This window comes from Schistocerca nitens, chromosome 3 (assembly GCF_023898315.1).
Source record: "Schistocerca nitens isolate TAMUIC-IGC-003100 chromosome 3, iqSchNite1.1, whole genome shotgun sequence".
In the NCBI taxonomy this organism is placed as follows: domain Eukaryota; kingdom Metazoa; phylum Arthropoda; class Insecta; order Orthoptera; family Acrididae; genus Schistocerca; species Schistocerca nitens.
Window position 1 is genome coordinate 568,515,419 of NC_064616.1, and position 18,450 is coordinate 568,533,868.

At 42.2% G+C, this 18,450-nt stretch overlaps 1 protein-coding gene across 1 annotated transcript in view; it reads right to left on the reverse strand.

Moving 5' to 3' along the window:
* LOC126248476 (UDP-xylose and UDP-N-acetylglucosamine transporter) overlaps positions 1-18,450 on the reverse strand; it is a 32,797-nt gene that overhangs the window by 10,965 nt on the left and 3,382 nt on the right. Inside the window, exons 3-6 of the mRNA XM_049949492.1 lie at positions 16,928-17,030; positions 16,537-16,668; positions 5,120-5,195; positions 3,240-3,349 (exon numbers count right to left, since the gene is read on the reverse strand). Of these exons, the coding sequence (XP_049805449.1) occupies positions 3,240-3,349; positions 5,120-5,195; positions 16,537-16,668; positions 16,928-17,030 (421 nt within the window). The remainder of the gene's footprint in view (positions 1-3,239; positions 3,350-5,119; positions 5,196-16,536; positions 16,669-16,927; positions 17,031-18,450) is intronic.

Sequence of the window (18,450 nt, forward strand, 5' to 3'; positions counted from 1 at the left end):
CAACTGGTTCACTACTCCAAGGTTATCTACTTCTAAGTTACTCATTTTGGCAGCTGTTCTTGATTCAAATCCTGGAATATTTACTTCATCTTCTTTGGTGAAGGAATTTCAAAAGGCTGTGTTTAGTAACTCTGTTTTAGCAGCACTGTCATAGATAGTATTTCCACTGCTATCGTGCAAAGAAGGCATCATTGTGTCTTGCCACTAGAATACTTATATACTACAAGAATATCTCTGGATTTTCTGCTAAGTCTAAAGACAAAGTTTTGTTGTGGAAACTATTATAAGCATCTCACACTGAAGTCCACACTAAATTTCAAACTTCTGTAAAAGATTACCAATCTTGGTGATTTTGCATTCGTTTAAATTTGGCATGCCTTTTTTTTTCTGCAACAGTGTTCTGGCCCGTTTTGTGTACCAAGGGGGATCAGCTCATTGTTTTTTACTTTATTTGGTATAAATGTTCTTGAATTCATGCCGCATCTGGTCTACACTTACATTGTTAATTCAGAAGGAGTGGATATTGCCTCTCAGGAAGGCACCAAACAAGTTTTTATCTGCTTTTCTGAACAGGTATATTTTTCATTTATTTTTGGATGATTTGGGAGTTATGGTATTCAGTCTCTTACGACAACACTGTATTTACTAATCCCTGTGTCTGTTTTGATGTTTGTTATTAGCTCAGGATTAGTTGCTGCTAAGAGGTGAAGTGCGGTTTCACAACCACTTACTATATGAGTGGGCTCGTGAACTAATTGCTCAAAATAATTTTCAGAGAATGCATTTAGCACCATTTTGGATTATGTCTTGTGAGTACCCCTGGATTTGAACGTGTATTTTTACCAACATATGAAGGATCAATTGAAGTCACCACCAACTATAATTAAACTGTATGAGTTGGGTACATTTTTGAAATTAGACTCAAGTTTTCTTTGTATCTTTCAGCAATTGTATTATCTGAATTGGGAGGTTGGTAAAAGGATCCAATTATTATTTTATTCCAGTCACCAAGAATGACCTCTAACCATACTAACTCACAGGAACTATCTACTTCAATTTTGCCACAACATAAACTACTACTACCAGCAACAAACACGTTACTGTCACCGGTGTTTAGGCCATCCTTTCTGAAAACCATTAGGTCCTTCACAAAAATTTCAGCTGAACTTATCTCTGGCTGTAGCCAGCTTTCAATGCCTATAACAATTTGATCAGGACTTTCTATTAGCACTTGGAACGCTGATACTTTCCCAACACAGCTGTGACAATGTACAACTGTTGTACCTGTGGTTCCTAGATCTATGTTCTTCCCGTGTTCAACCTGCACCCTTTGAGGCAGAAGCCCTTTCTGCATTTCCCCCGAGACCCTCTAACCTAAAAAACTGTCCAGTCCACACCTCACAACCCCTGCTACCCATGTAGCCACTTCCTGCATGTAGTGTACTCCTGATCTATTTAGCAGAATCCAAAACCCCACACCCTATAGTGCAAGTTGAGGAATCTGCAGCCTACACAGTTGCAGAACCATCAACCTCTGATTCAGACCCTCCACTTGGCTCTGTACCACAGGTTCAATCCGTCCTGTCGACTATGCTGCAAATGGTGAGCTCTGCTTTCACCTCGCAAGACTGGCAGCCTTTATCACTTTTGATAGCCACTCTAAACCAGAGAGAATCTCTTTGGATCCAAAGTGACAGACATCATCGGTACTGACGTGAGCCAGCTAACTGCACCTTGCGCTCATCATGGCGTCTGGAAGAACCAGTTTCATGTCTGGAATGGCTCCACCCAGTGTGCACACAGAGTGCACATTGGCTTTCTTAACCTCCTTGGTAGTTGTGTTACCAATTTGAAAGTTAAATTCTTGTTGAAGTGCCAAAGATTTAGACTCGCAGTGCTGCACTGAAGTTCCACAATGGAGTTAGTGTTGTTTGTTGGCAGACTGCGTGCTTATCACAGCCGAAACATACTGATTCCACAACTATGCTGGATCACAGTGTTACACAGATTTTTGTCACCAAACAATTACTTTCCAAATATTCGTAAGTAAAGGTACGTGATTTTAGCAACAGCTGTAGTTTTCTACCCCAATACGCACTATATCAAGCAGAATCATAGCATTTTGCATTTGATTTCATTGATAAGAGATGTATGAAAACCTGCTAGCCAACAGAAAAGGGCTAAGCACAGGAGATAGATCACAAAAATACTCTCCAGTTTCTGTAACTTTCCAAAGCTAATGAGAGCAAGAGTGTTCTCACAAAGACTTCTCAACATGTCTTCCCCATTCTAAAAAAGTATATTATTCACATTTAAAATGTAAAAAGAGCACAGCCATGGTCTTGGCACATGGATGCACATCATCCAATGACAGAATCTAAACAGGGGTTCAAAATGAGAGTCAATCATTATGAACAGCATGAGGGTATCATGAATATTTCTCATAGTTTCCTCCACTGGGTTCATCTGTTTCACAATCTGTATGAATAGGTAGAAGATCATACATTTAGTCCTTTGAAAAATCCACATCTGCTGTAGTGTGCACATCAAAAATATTCATTTTGGCTGGGAGGAGAATTCGCAATGCTAGCTAATAATACAGTGGAATATTCAGTGCCATCCCTCTGTTTAAAATGACCAATGTAACCTATAGTAAAGTTGTAGTATTAAAAATTAAGCAGAGTAATAAATCTTTTTTTTAATAGATGATTACATAAATTCTTTGAACTCAAGTAAATGTTGCCAGAAGAAAAAGAAAGAAATTAACATGAAAAAAAGAGGTAAAATGTGCTGATAAATCAGTCTGAAGTGTCTATCATATGAGGTGAAGGTCAGGGAAGTAATAATGAACTAAAGATCAAGCACAAAACAAATGATTTCTTGTAATTGAGTGGTGAAATTGTACAGCAATAAATAGGTACAAATGGAAACATTGGATAAGGAAAGACAGAGAAAAAGAATGGACAACAATATTTGAGTCAGGCAGTGGCAGACAACAGTGGTATTTCTTTGTGTGTGTGTGTGTGTGTGTGTGTGTGTGTGTGTGTGTGTGTGTGTGTGTGTGATGGGGCGGGGGGCACGTGTGCGCTAGTTAGTCACTAAAGCTAAAGTCATTGGACACCACCACCTATATGATGAATTTTCACACCATTACCATAAACATATCGCAAAAACGCATGTAAAATCGTTCGGTAATGCACCTGCAGATAATTTTACAGCTGACTTGAAAATGTACTCACAGTGTAGAACAAAGCTTCCTTTGGGTGCTTCCCATATCTAGCATATAGAGTTTCTTGGTATATTCCCATCCTTGCAGACACAAAAAGGGCTACTGTCAGGAGAGTAATACCTGGAAAAGAAACATTACAGGTTTGTCACATTTCATTAACCATACTATTAAACTATGGACAATTTTCATTTGTACCTTCAGCTTTTTAAGAGCCTACAAGACTTTACTCTATAACAGCTAAAACTTCATATTTTGTACTGCATTTTATTGACACTGTAATAACATTTGATCACTCTTCCTAAATGTCATGTCATCTAAAAAGGGGGTCTTTGTGTATGTATGCAGGCGTGCGCATGCGTGCCATGCAGAGGGGGTGGGAGGTCAGATGCCAGGTATCCGTATGTTGTGCTGATGACAGCAGGCATAGTTTCATTAACAACTAAATTCACTGTAGAGTATGTCGCACACTGTATCTGATAACAATCCTATATTCCATATTTGGTGAATTCTATTCTGTTTGTTGAAGAAACACCATGACACATCTAACCACTGCTCCATTTCACCCAGTATCCAACAGTGAAATGAAGGGGATGGTCCAGGTGAATACAATAAGGATTATTCACACACTGCTTCACTTCTTACTTTTAAACCTCAGTGAAAACAGATCCCTTGGCCAAGCCAGCACAGGCTCACTGATGTGGACTTGCACATGGTGCTGTACACAGGGGTTGGCACATGGGGTTGTCGCTAGTCATATGAAGTGCCACCACACAGAAACTTGGATGGCAACAAAATCAGTCCTAACAGCAAGAACTTAATGACTACACTCTCCCCATAAGATGATATCAGGGCCAGGGTAACCGCAGTAGATCATCACCACTGTCAGTTTTGAAGAAGAGCCAGCATAAGTTCACAACAATGCCCCTAATTACACAGTACATGATAGCTGTGGACAATCCTTAGACCCCTGCAAGTCCTAGGTACTAGCTCTGCCCACACAGAAGGTCCACCCCACAGAGCCACAGAGACCACCACTGGCAGACCGTAGTTCAGCTAAAGGTGGGAACGGGCAAAGGGATGACATTAGTGTGAACCATGGAAAGAGCCATTAGTATTTTACAGGAAATAAAGGCAGCAATACAGCAGTGAATTGGCAGACCGTATCTGGTTATGAAGCCTTTCTTTGCCAACATTCTGTTATTGATTCTGAACTTTCTTGGACCTGGGCTTGAGTATGGAACTATATATTTGGAGTTGTGATAAACATTTCTCAGCTCTGTACTATGAAGTAGATTGGGCTAGCAGCTGCATGCTTACCATCATCCGCTTTAAGGATGCTGGACTAGGTACTTACCACAGTTTTCTACACTTTCTTTCGATATTAATGGTGCTCTGTATTTTGTAGTGGCTTGAATGACAACATACTATGTATTAGATGGAATCCTCGTGTTACAACTTTGGAAAAGAACAGTTTTGTGACACATGCAGGACTTTACCTAGGATTATGTGGGGGTGGGTTGTGGGGCATGCATTTATAATGCTTGTAAGAAATACTGAAGAATATCTTTTCTTATCAATGCTCTTACTGACTGAGGCTATTCAGGCTTTGATATAACACAAATTCACAGTTACTACATCAGGGAGAATCAAAACAATACATGTTATACTGCAGAGTTGAAGTGTCATGTCATTCTAAACAAGCATTATTAAGCTCTTTCTTCAAGGAGTGACTCCAGCAAGGTCTGCAGGAGTAGAACTGAGATTGTGAAGTGAGTCCATGAGTTGTGTGTAGCTACTGCACTGGTCAGACCAACACATTCAAAAGGCAAGGGTCACAATTTGGCACACAGTTTTAGAGGCAATAGAATTCACAATTTTAAATACACTCACCTACTGTCCACCAGAAGAACACCTCTAAATGTGATGCTGGTACTTCTGGCTCTTTACCTACAGCATATGTTGCTTTCTAAAGAACAAAAAAAGTAATAAGAATATATTTTCAGGTGAATACAATATTATTATATACATACATACAGGTCATTCCAAGCCAAATGAACCAGCAGTTAACACATGTTCATCTACAACTTGAATGAAATTTTCCAGTTATGTTCCCTACAGAACCTACCGAATAAAACTAAGCTGGACAAAATGATTATAGATTCAAGGTTTTATGAGGTATTCAATGGAGGGCTGCAAACTGTTGTGTGAGCTCTAGCTAAGTTTTGGCTAAATTTCAGCTGGCAACTAATAGTAATGTGAGGTATGTGGATCAGATGCACAACTTTTTGTGCTCTTCACAGTGTTAAAATGTCAAGGCTGTGTCAGTCACTCTTTTCATGTTACATTAGGAAAAGTTGCAGGAAAAACAAAACCATGATATTTTTTAACTATTTTGTGCCTGCAATAATATGTAAACAAAGTGTACTGAAGACTCTTTAGTAGCTCCACAGAGAAGTTCCTGTTGTCAGTTCTACCAACCTGTAGCAATAATTTGCAAGTACTGTACTCAATTTATTGATACGTAAACATGCTAGTCACATATTTTGCATTTGATAATGTAATATTGCTAAATATTATCACCTTTTATTTTTTACTATTATTTCACTACTAAGAGCAGATGGTTTGGACTTCATTTTGTAGATCCTTTGGACAAGGATTAAAAAATATCTTGAAAATACTACCATCAAACATTTGGAAACCCATCATTTCAACATGTGCACTTTGTATAAGCTAAAAAGGTTATTATAGTAGTTATATTCTTTAATCAGAGTATGACATACAGCTTTTGTTTTGACATATAAGTCTACTTAATGCATTCTCACAAAAATACACCATCCTTGAAGAAAGCAAAAACCCTGCCTTTTATGTCATCAGAAAGGATGTATCCATTCCTCTTGTGAGCACTGGTAGTCTATAGTGAGCCTCTGGTGACAATGCTGAATACATTCATCAAGGAATATCACAAGCAACACAAGGGAATTATCAGTATTTAAGTCACTTGCAGGAATGCATGACTGGTATTAACATTTCCACAATTTCTCTACAATACAAATATGCTGGACTTCCGACACTGTTCAAATGTTACACAAATAAACATTAAAATATTTTTAAAAAAGTGTCAAAAGAGGTCCAAGTATACACCAAAACTACTCGGCAGTTTAAATGATTCATTCAGGAGGAGGCAGATGGTGCTACATTGAAGATTAGGGTGGCCATCAAGTAGAAAACTTCAAATCTGTCCTGTCACTGCCACATAGGAGACAACTGTGCATCCCAAATCTGACTTACTAACATGGGGAAGAGAGAAGGGAGCTCATGGTTTCATCTCCTGTCACTGGAGGCGGATCACAAGCTTGGATTGGACAAAGACATAGAAGAAACTTGGTAGAGTCTTTTTCAAAGAACCATCCTGGAATTAATATGAAATGATTACATAAACCAAGGAAAATCAGATTTCAGTTGCTACATGGGGATTTGAACCTTGCTTCTCACAAATGCAAGTCCAATGTGTTGCATCATCATGCCAGCTCATTTACTCTGGAGAAGAGCTACATATCAAGGAGTAGCATTTTTTCAAGATCTGATACTATGCTGCTGTGGTAAAGTGTACTAGGAAAATGATGAAGTATCCTCATGGAAATTAAGAAATTATGAATGGCACACTCAATTTGGGTGTGACTAGCATGGTGGAATGTTAGAATTACAGATTGGCTTGATTAACCACTTTAAATATATTGTATCTCATAAATCTGAAATCATCAATAAGGACTGCAACAGAAGTTACACCAAGGTGAACACATGATAGAAACAAACATTTAAGTGGAACTTATGACCTGCTGGAGTCTCACTGAGCAATATGAGCTGCTCCCTCCACTACGATTGTCGTCTTCTTCTGTTCTGATAAAAGTAACAATCACAAAATGATCACACTACATGCATTGGTGACATCATCATTCCTCTATATGCCACTAGATTTCACAATGTTTAGGTACTTCAGTACCTGGTAGATCAAGAGGCCTATAATATGCTGTCAAAACTTGTTACAGTTCTGTTCTTGGTTATGTTATTCAATTTTTAGAACCAATAGTTGAGAGTGGAAAGAACCATCAATAAACTATAGTGCAGGTGATTGAGTAACTAATGACTGGGAATTCACAACAGGCATTTAGTCAGCAGAGAAATTGTAGCCCTATTTTTCACTTTTGTGGCAAAATTATTCAAGGAAGAACAGAACTGGACCTTCACAGACTGGCAGCCACAATAAGCTGGTATCCCTAGTTCATTCTCTGAACTTTTACATCTACATACATGCTCCACAAACCACCAAATGACACTTGGTAGAAGGTGTCCTGTACCACTCACTAGTCATTCCCTTTCCTATTTCACTCAAAAATGCATCAAGGGAAAAGGATTGTCTATATGTCTCCACATGAGCCCTAATTTCCCTTAGTAAGTCTTCATGGTCCTTAGGTGAAATGTGTGTTGTTGGCAGACAAAGTATTCTGCAGTCAGCCACAAATGTCACTTCTCTAAATTTTCTGAATAGTGTTTCGCAAAAAGAATGTTGTCTTCCCTTCATGGATTTCAATTTAAGTTCATAATACTCTTGTGTTGAATGAACCTACTAGTAAAAAATCTAGCAGCATGCCTCTGAATTGCTTTGAGGTCTTCCTTTAATCTGACCTGCGGGTATCCCAAATACTTTAGCACTACTCAAGAATTGGTTGCAGTAGTGTTCTATATGCAGTCTCCTTTACTGATGAGTTACTCTTTCTTAAAATTCTCCCAACTGACCAAAGTTGACCATTCACTTCCCTATTACTAACCTCATGTGCTCATTTAATTTCATATTGCTTTGTAGTGTTATGCCTAAATATTTACTTGACATGGCTGTGTCAAGCAGAACACCGCAAATGCCATATTCGAACACTACACAATTGCTTTTCCTACTCATTTGTATCAACTTACATTTTTCTATGTTTAGAACTAGCTGCCATTCAAACACACCAAACAGAAATTCTGTCCTAGTCATCCCCTACAGTCATTCAATGACAACACTTTCCCGTACACTACAGTGTCATCAAAAATTCACAGATTGCTGCTTATCAATCTGTCAAATTGTTTATGTACAGGGTGGTTACATTTTAATTTTTGTAAGGGATCTTGGTGGCCACACAGTTTGGCACCATCAGTCAATGATTTGGTTTTCTCCAAATGTGTTACAGACTAATTGAGAGACTTCACGGGCTATGTGAGGTGGAGCTCTAGTGCGCATCAAAACAGTTGAGTGCAAAGCCCCTCTCTTCTGCAGAGGAGGGACCACACATTGGCGAAGCAGATCACAGTAACATTTGCTGTTTACACTGCATGTCCTTGGTCTTTGAGGTCCCAGTTCCTCAAAGAAAAATGGACCATTAATGAACTATGCCATGAAGCCACACCACACAGTTGGTTGGTTTGAGGTATAAAGGGATCAAACTACAGGGTCATCAGTCCCTTTTTTCTGATGCAAGCAAGGCTCGAGGTACAAAAACACCCAACACCACACCTAAAAAGAAAATGAATGGAACGAACAAAAACGGGGAAGACATACACCACAATAAAAAGTAGAACAAGGTACTAAAAAACAGAGCATATGGTCTGGGCTGGATGATCACAATAATAAAAAAGAGGATGAGCCAGCCACTCATGTCCACCCCAAAAAGATAAGGTGAGCTGAATACATGTAGGGAAAAAGATGACCACCAAGACAAACAAATGCAAAGAAAGTGCGACAGAGTTTAAACGGAGGGAGGGCACCGACCTCAGAGAGAAGGCTAAATGGTTGATTGGTTTGTTTGTCTAAAGGGGGGGGGGGGGCGACCAAACTTCGAGGTCATTGGTCCTTCGTTTCCGGTAAAACAATTAAAAAAGGGAAAGAAGAAAAGAAAGGAGACGAACAGCACAACAACAGGAGAATGGAAGAACCCGAAGAATGACAGAAGGACGATCGACACTACTATGGACAAAACAGGAAAAGAAAACTGCACAGAGAGAAGCAAGAAACAGGTAGAGGGGGTAAAAACGAGAGCAGACGACTGTGGCTGGCCGACCACGAGCAGAAGAAGGAAAAGCCAGCCACTCCGTGACACATTAAAACATCCACCCTAAAAACATTAGAGTGGCAAACACAAAGGGACAAAGGACATGCGCTAAAACATATAGAATGATAAAATCCAGCATCACGTATAAAACGTAAAACTAAATTATCTGTTGACATGTTGTCAGCTAAAATTAATGGCAAAGAGTCTGGTATCTGAAGAGTCTGTCGGAGGGCAGCCAAAGAAGGACAGCTCACTAAAATAAGGGCCACTGTCAGCCAGGCGCCGCACCGACACTGAGATGGGTCATCACGGCATAGGAGGTAACCCCGTGTCACCCAAGCGTGGCCAATGCGGAGCCGGCAGAGAACCACTAAGTCTCTGCTAGAGGCCCGCATGGAGGTCTTCCTCACATTCATAGTCTCCTTAAAGGCACACAGTTTGTTGTGCATACTGAGATTATCCTAAAGCTGAAAAACCTTTGGCGTAATAATGATGGCAGGTCAGTTACAGGGATGCCGATCTCCATAAGCGGTTTCCGCATAGCCTGTTTGGCCAGCCTGTTGGCAAGTTCATTTCCTGGGATTCTGAAGTGGCCTGGGGTCCACACAAACATCATGGAACGACTGGACCATTCCAGGGCATAATCAGTTGACTCCTAGATGGTCACTACCAAAGGATGGCGGGGGTAGTACTGGTCGATAGCTCATAGGCTGCTCAAGGAGTCAGTACAGAGAAGAAACGACTCGCCAGGGCATGAGCAGATGCGCTCAAGAGCACGAGAAATGGCAGTCAGCTCTGCAGTGAAAACACTGCAGCCATCTGGCAAGGAGTGCTGTTCAATATGTCCTCTATGAACATACACGAAGTCAACATGACCCTCAGCCATCGAGTCATCAGTGTAAACCACTTCATGGTCCCAGTACATGTCAAGAATCGAGAGGAAGTGACAGCAAGAGCCATGTGAAAGGTCCAGGCAAAGCTTTGGCCTAGGTGTACACCATGCAGGTGTACGTGAATGGACCTCAAGTATAGGTGGTAAAGGCAAGGACTCCACTTCATACAGAAGAGATTGGACGCAAACCACAATCTTAAGCCCTGACCTGGTCCTCCGATGCGGAAGATGAACCGCCATGGATGGGGAAAGGAGACAGTAATTCAGATGCTCAGGAGAACGATGAATGTGTGCAACATAACTGGTGAGCAGTTGTGCACACCTGACCTTCAATGGAGGGACTCCGGTCCCCACCAGGACACTGGTCACCGGACTCATCCTAAAAGCTCCTGTTGCCAGTCGAACGCCACAGTGGTGCACTGGGTTGAGTAAATGCAATGCTAAGTGCGCCGCCGAACCATAAACCAGATTCGCATACTCAAGCCGAGATTGAACAAGGGCTCTGTAGAGCTTTAGCAGTGTAGAGCCATCTGCACCCCAGTTGGTGTTGCTCAGGCAGTGGAGGGCACTGAGATGCTGCCAGCACTTACGCTTCAGCTGACGAAGATGAGGAAGTCATTTAAACCGGGCGTCGAAAACCAATTCTAAGAATTGATATGTCTCCACTACAGTGAGTGGATTGTCATTAAGGTAAAGTTCTGGTTCTGGATGGACGGTACGACGCCGACAGAAATGCATGACACATGACTTCACGACTGAAAACTGGAAGCCGTAGGCCAGAGCCCATGACTGCGCCTTGTAGCAGATGGCTCCCTTTAGGCGCCGCTCGGCAACCACCAATACTGGAGGACCTGTACGAAATGCAGAAGTCGTCTGCATACAGAGAAGGTGAGACCGACAGCCCAACACCTGCTGCTACACTATTAATGGCCACTAAAAATAGACATACACTCAATACAGAGCCCTGTGGGTCCCCATTCTCCTGGATATGGGGGGAACTATGGGAGGCACCAACTTGGACACGGAAAGTAAGGAGTGATAGGAAATTTTAGGTAAAAATCAGGTGCGGGCCCTTGAGACCCCACTCATATAACATAGCAAGGATATGATGTCTCCAGGTTGTGTCGTAGGCTTTTTGTAAATTAAAAAAGACAGGAACCAGGTGTTGGCGTCTGGAAAAGGCTGTTCGGATGGCAGACTCAAGGGAAACTAGATTATAAACAGTAGAGTAACCCTGGCAGAAACTGCCCTGGCATGGAGCCAGTAGGCCACGTGACTCCAGGACCAAACACAACTGCTGACTTACAATACATTCTAACAGCTTACAAAGAATGTTGGTGAGGCTGATGGGGTGATAGCTATCCAGATCAAGCGAGTTTTTACTGGGTTTGAGCACTGTAATGATGGTGCTCTCCCACCACTGCACTGGAAAGATGCCATCGCACCAGATCTGGTTGAAGATGACGAGGAGATGTCGCTTGCAGTCGGACGAGAGATGTCTGATCATTTGGCTGTGGATCCGATCTGGCCCAGGAGCTGTGTCAGGGCAGTGTGCAAGGACGCTGAGGAGCTCCCACTCTGTAAATGGAGCATTACTGGATTCACTGCAATGGTCGGTAAACGAGAGGGCTTTCCCTTCCATCCGCTGTTTGAGGGTGCGAAATGCTGGGGGTAATTCTCTGACGCAGAGGCCCGAGCATAGTGCTTGGCAATTGCTTTTGCGTCTGTAGATAACATGCCATTGATGTCAATGCCAGTAACACATATGGGGTCTGGTACCTACAAACACATCTGATCTTTGTCCAGACTGTGGAATGTGATGTATGACACCCAATGGTTGAGACGTACCTCTCCCAACACGCCTGTTTCTGTCTTTTTATAAGCTGGCGAACCTGCGCATGGAGCCATTTAAAAGCTATTAGGTGCGACTTATGTCACTGTAGAGCTCACCGATGCTCTTTAATGGCCTCCGCAATTTCAGGCGAGCACCAAGGTACTGACTTTGGCTGGTGGCACCCTACAAAACAAGAGATGGTGTTTTCTGCCGCAGAAATGATCGTTCTAGTGACCTGCTCAACTGCCACATCAATGGTACCATGTGGGGGAGATTCAATGGTGACAGCAGAGGTGAAAGCTTCCCAGTCTGCCTTGTCTAAAGCCCATCTTGGTAGACGTCCGGGGAAATGGCACTGGGGGAGTGACAGGAAGATGAGAAAGTGGTCACTACCATGCAAGTCATCGTGGGCTCTCCAGTGGACGGATGAGAGAAGTCCTGGGCAGCAGAGGGATAAATCAATGGCTGAGTAAGTGCAAAGGGCAAAGGGTCCACATTGCCGGGAACCAGGTTTCCTGGAGGGCAATGCAGAAAGGAGGTGTAAAGCTTATCAGTTGCCATAGCTCAGCCAGGTGGTGTAAAAAACCGCAGCAATTCCACTGGATGATGACGTTATCGTGAGGCTGGGAAGGCATGAAACATGTAAGTAGTCAGGTTACACCTCAGGGTCACCTCCTGCCACCGACTGAGTGCGTGTATCAATACCTATTGTGAATGAGACATCAGTGAGAACCAGGTCCTCATGGGATGCTGAGATCTCCACCTCATGCACAATTGCAGAACTGGCAGGGAGTGGCGGTGCTGGGGCCACCGGAGGGTCCTTTTTCTTAGCAGATTTCTTTGTTTGCTTGCCCTCTTGCTTCCCTTTAGGGGCTTGCTGGGAGGACTTCTCTGAAGTAGCTTCAGGCATGGAGGAAGACCATGAAGCTCTTTGTCCAGCAGCTTTTGGCTCCTTTAGCCACTGGCAAGTGTCTGCTGTGGCATTACTGGACCTTGAGAGAGAGGGTCCCCAGGGACCCCTTCCGCACGAAAGGAACCAGGGGAGGCTGCTGCTTTCTGTTGCTTCTCCGGCTGTGTGTGTGTGGGGGGGGGGGGGGGGGGGGAGGGGACTTATGTCCCCTTCGTTTGGCGGGGAGTGGGGGGGGGGCGGGGGGCAGGGGGGAGGCCTTGCTCCCGAAGTACTCTGGGAGCAACGGAAGGAGATTTTCCCCTTACCACCAAGGGGTCAGATGTATTCTGTAGGCCCGGGGTGCCCACTGTTCGTGGCACAGAGAGTGGTATGGCTGGTACTTGTGATGGTGATGGTGATGGTAATGTAGCTGCAGCGTATGTGGACATCAACCGAAAGGTGTGCAATCAGGTAAGTCAACCAGTCCAGGGTCTTTTACTCCATGATTTTCCGCTCCTTTTGGAGTACTGTGCAGTCTGGCGAGCAGGGGGAGTGCTGCTCCCCGCAATTGGTACAAGTGGGAGGAGGAGCACTGGGAGCATCTGGATGCAGTGTATGTCTGCAGTCTAGACATGTGGCACTGGAAGTGCAGCAAAAAGGTATGTGCCTGAATTTCCAGCACTTAAAGCACAGCATAGGGGGAGGGACGTATAGTTTAACGTCACAGCGGTAAACCATCACCTTGACCTTTCAGGCAATGAATCACCCCCAAAGGCCAAGATGAAGGCACCTGTAGGAACCCCATTGCCTTTGGGTCCCCTGTAAAGGTGCTGGATGAAACGAACACCCTGCCGTTCTAGATTGGCACAGAGCTCGTCATCAGACTGCAAGAGGAGGTAGCAATGGAAAATAATCCACTGGACCATGTAGAGGCTTTTATGGGGAGTGACGAAAACAGGAATATCACCCAGCCGGTCACAAGCGAGTCACGCCCAGGATTGGGATGGGGATGCTGTCTGGATCCAGACTGCACTGCTCCTCATCTTCGACAGTGCTGTCACTTCCCCAAACTTATCCTCAAGATGTTCAACAAAAAACTGAGGCTTCATAGGTAGAAAGGAGTCCCCGTCCATTCTGCTACAGACTAAATACCGAGGTGAATACGGCTCTCATCATTCTGTAGCCCTACATTCGCCCCATGGTGTAGTGAAGGAGGGAAAAGATTTAGGGTCATATCTGTCAGCATTGTACTAGATGTTGCCCTTCTTAGAGGCTGCTGGCGTCGTACAGTCACCAGCAAGAAATGACTTACTCCGCTTCATTACGGGTCATCTGCCCTGATGCCACCCACTCCGATCAGGGGCTCTCCCCACGGGCGCCACCCAGCCACAGCAAAGGCTACCTTGGGTGATGGCTATTGCCGAGATTCCCAATGCCCCAGGAAGACAGGCATCTACTCTTTGGCATACGTGGGGAGTTTACAGCTCAGGCATCAGCAGTGTGATCCCTGTGTTGTCAGGGGGCTACCACCAAATAGGTACATGAAAGCCCCACCACAATTGACTGGCTACTGTGCTGGATATTGGGCACAGAGAAATACGATACTGTCATGGGGGCGAAAGAGGACAGGAGACAACAGAAGAAGATGACAAACCCCAGAAAGTGTCCTTGCCCAAATAGTTGAATTGCAGGTGGAGATGCAAAGCAATGACAAGAGGTTAAGAAGATTGAATCTAAGGGCACTATGGATAACTCAAGCACCACGCAAGGTGTCCTTCCCCATATGGCCCACACTTCTGTAGAATTTGGAAAGTGGCAGGTCAAACCATAAACTGGGATCTAAAGTTATAGGGTCCAAAAGTGTGAGACTCCTTTTAGTCGTCTCTTATGACAGGCAGGGATACCTTGGGCCTATTCTAACTCCCGGACCCGCGGAAGGACACCACACAGTGATACGTCCCTATGCAGAGGAACTTCACGAACGTTCATGGGCAGTGACGATCCCCCAATAAGACAATTGTGTCTTCTCTACCCCAGTAAGAATAATATGTGCTTCATCACTTCCCAAAATTTTCCAAAGCCACAGGTCATCAACTTCAACTTCAGAGTCTTCTGGAATGTCTGTCACGTGGCAAAGGTTGGTGAGTAATGAGAAGTTCGTATGGATAACATTTCACAACTGTTTCCAACACTTTTAGAATGGTGGACCACAGAATGTTCAGCTGTCAGGACAAAGCTAATGCACAGCTTGAAGATTGCATGTTACGCCCAACATTCTCAGCCATGGCAACAGTGACTTTTTCAACAATTCATGGCACTGTTGGCTGACTGCCTCTTCCAGGGGCAATTTCCTAACCACCAATTAATTCAAACTTCTGAATAGCGTTCTTCAACTCCGCTGCAAAAAGAAGACCTTTCTGTATTCCTTTAATGCACCAATATTTGTGAAGAGTGGCAGTCTGATAAGACAGCTTTACGAGTAAAGCTCTGCTCACCTTGTCCAGATCGATGTTGACTGACTTCTTGTGTTTCAACCCAATCTCCCCACAGTAGTACCAGTGCCTAAAGGCACATCTTGACACTAACAATACTAACAAATCAAATCTTGCAGCGAGTCTGGACATCATTCCCATAAAGTTGTGTACCCAAATGGTAAATAGTTTTCCGTCTAAAGTGGCTAGCATAGTGAAAGTACAATTACTCATGCTCTGTACTGAGAACAAGAATGGTCCCATCACACTTCCCTGCGGCACTCCTGATAAAGCTCTTGTCTCAGATAATGTATAACTAATTCTTAAGTTGTGCAAAACAAGCCTACCACAGTCCAGTGCCCAAGAATAATCAATAAAATTCTGCTTACCTAGTATGCATACTACTTCCTAAACATTATTCCATGTGTCTTCTGGCTGCTGCACAGCTCAATTTTTTTAAACTGTTGCTTACTTTTTGACAGAGAGAGGAGGGGGTTGTGTGTGTCTTAATATCAATTACTTTTCAGAATCTAACACGCTGTCTGAACTACACACAATAAAACACAAGACATCAATCGGTGACAGAAAAACATCATAATGCAGTTAAAACACTGAAGGAGTTGATTAGAGAAAACACTACACAGATAAAGTACTGAGCGACACAAAATAATGAAGTAGTATAGGAAGACAGATGAAAACTAAATACCTAAAGGAAAGTAGTTCCTTGATACAGCTGTTTTGGAGTAACAATTACAAAATGAAACAACAAAAGATGATGAATGCTCCTAGTAAGGTGAAATAACCTGGGAATTACTGTTCTAAACAAACCCAGTATGAAAAACAGAAAAAATCTACGTAGTATATGGTGAAGTAATCTACCAGTGAACAATAGCATTGCATTCAGCAGGAAATCTTTTGGCCATGCTAAGAATTTCTTATCCAAAGATGCACAAATCATTAATTTAATCTGAACTCAGCATATTATCACAATAATGGGTTATTTTGTAATATAAACAACTGTCACCTATTTTACTATCCCAATGAAAAAAATGTGTGGCTATAACTTTCTGCAAAAAAATTACTTAAAACAGCAGAATATATACATAAACATTTATCTCTACAACAGGATGAAACTTACCACTTCCTTACCAGAAACCACTGTGCACATAACTATTCCAAACGTAATCATGAAGACCGACAGATATTTTGAAAATGTGTATTTTTTCTTCAAAATTATAATTCCCATAATCATGTTTGCTATCAAAGAGCCCTGGAAAAAAAAGACCTATATAAGAATCCATGCATGAATGTAACAGTAATTACTAGGAAGGAAAAATCAAACAGTGACATTAATGAATTATGAATATAATCATCACTGAATCTTCAGAGAAGAGAAATTTGAGGAGGATGCAAATTTAATTTTAATAAGTCAATTAAAAATGATGGATTTTTTTTATTTCAGGATTTAATTAACTGGAATATTGCAACAAAATATTAAAACTAAACCTAAGGTCTGTGTCTTTACTTACAGCTCTAAATATCATGTGCAAAGGCATGGGAATGTTGAAATTAAACGCATAGTTGTTGCAGAGGTTGGCAATGAAAAACATTGCAACTAGAATACTGTAATCTCTGAAACAAAAAACAAAGAAATTAGAAAATCTAAGGTACCCTAACACTTAGAAAAGTAAACCAAGACTATAATCACAAACACCAACTGCTATACAAATGGTAACATTACACACACTAGTGATTTCTGTACATGATGTTGCCACATACAATACCACAAAATACTCATACCTTTCAATCTACTATGTGTGACAATATATTCTATCTTCCAAAAGTGATCTTACAGGATGATCACTCTTAAGGCTCTGAAAAACTAATGAATCACAGGTAAGTTTCTGATCATACTGTTTTAACAGGGAGAGACTTCAATTAACCAGCCACAAAATGGGAGTCGTGTGATTAAAAGTGGTACCAGAGGCAGTGATTCATGTGAGATTATTCTCAATATACTATTGTGAAGAATACTTCAAGCAACAAAGAACAAACCTGTAAGGGAAATGTTCTTAACCCCCAATCAATAAACAGATCCACACTTTCGAATCAGTTACCTGAAAGAGTGTATCAGTTGGCACAAAGCCATTGTAGCATTGATGACAAAGTGTCACAAGACAAGTTAAGACAGGTATGATAATATTTTTGCTAAGTAAGGAGGACAGGAAACAAATTGCAGAGTACCTGAGCAGTCAACATATAACATTCAGCTCTGGGGATGGAAGTGTGGAGCACAAATGGATGAAATTCAAAAGGATTGTACTATACATTTCAGATGAGTACGTACTGAGATAATGTTGGGAAACACCCACATTGGCTCAGCAAAGGTGTTACAAAGTTTCTACAAAAACAAAGAGTGTAATCACAGATTTAATCAAAGTCTTTTTGGCAAACAAAAGTTGATCGCATAAGAAGTGTAAGAAGAGCAATTCTAATAAAAAATCCCAAGAAGTTTTGGTCTTAAAAACAGCCAAAAAATTGATTAAAATCATCTATTCACCTCCTCAGTGTGCAGTTTGGTACAAAAATAGAACACACATAGAAAACAAAAATCTTCAATTCGGTCTCCTAAAATTATTTTCATAAGGTTCTTCATTTAATCAGTGCATGAACACTGAAATGGCATTTACTGAGATTAGTGATCACAAATTAGAAAATGAACTAAAACTGTTCAATAGAGGAAAGGGATCTAGAGCTACCTGTCTGGTTAGCAGGGTGCATTAATGCACCACTTGCACGACATGTGGAGGTGAGCCTGACCCGATTTGAATCCACTTTGCAGATTAACGATGAGGGTTGGTGAACTGGCCAGCCTGGATGTGCTTTTTAGGTAGTTTGCCACGTGCCAGGAGGTGAATATCAGGGTGGTACCCACATTCTGCCTCTGGTACATGCTACACAAACATTTATAAAATGTTCTCACACTTTCCAGAATGAATTTTCACTCTGCATCTGAGTGTGCACGGATGTGAAACTTCCTGGGAGATTAAAA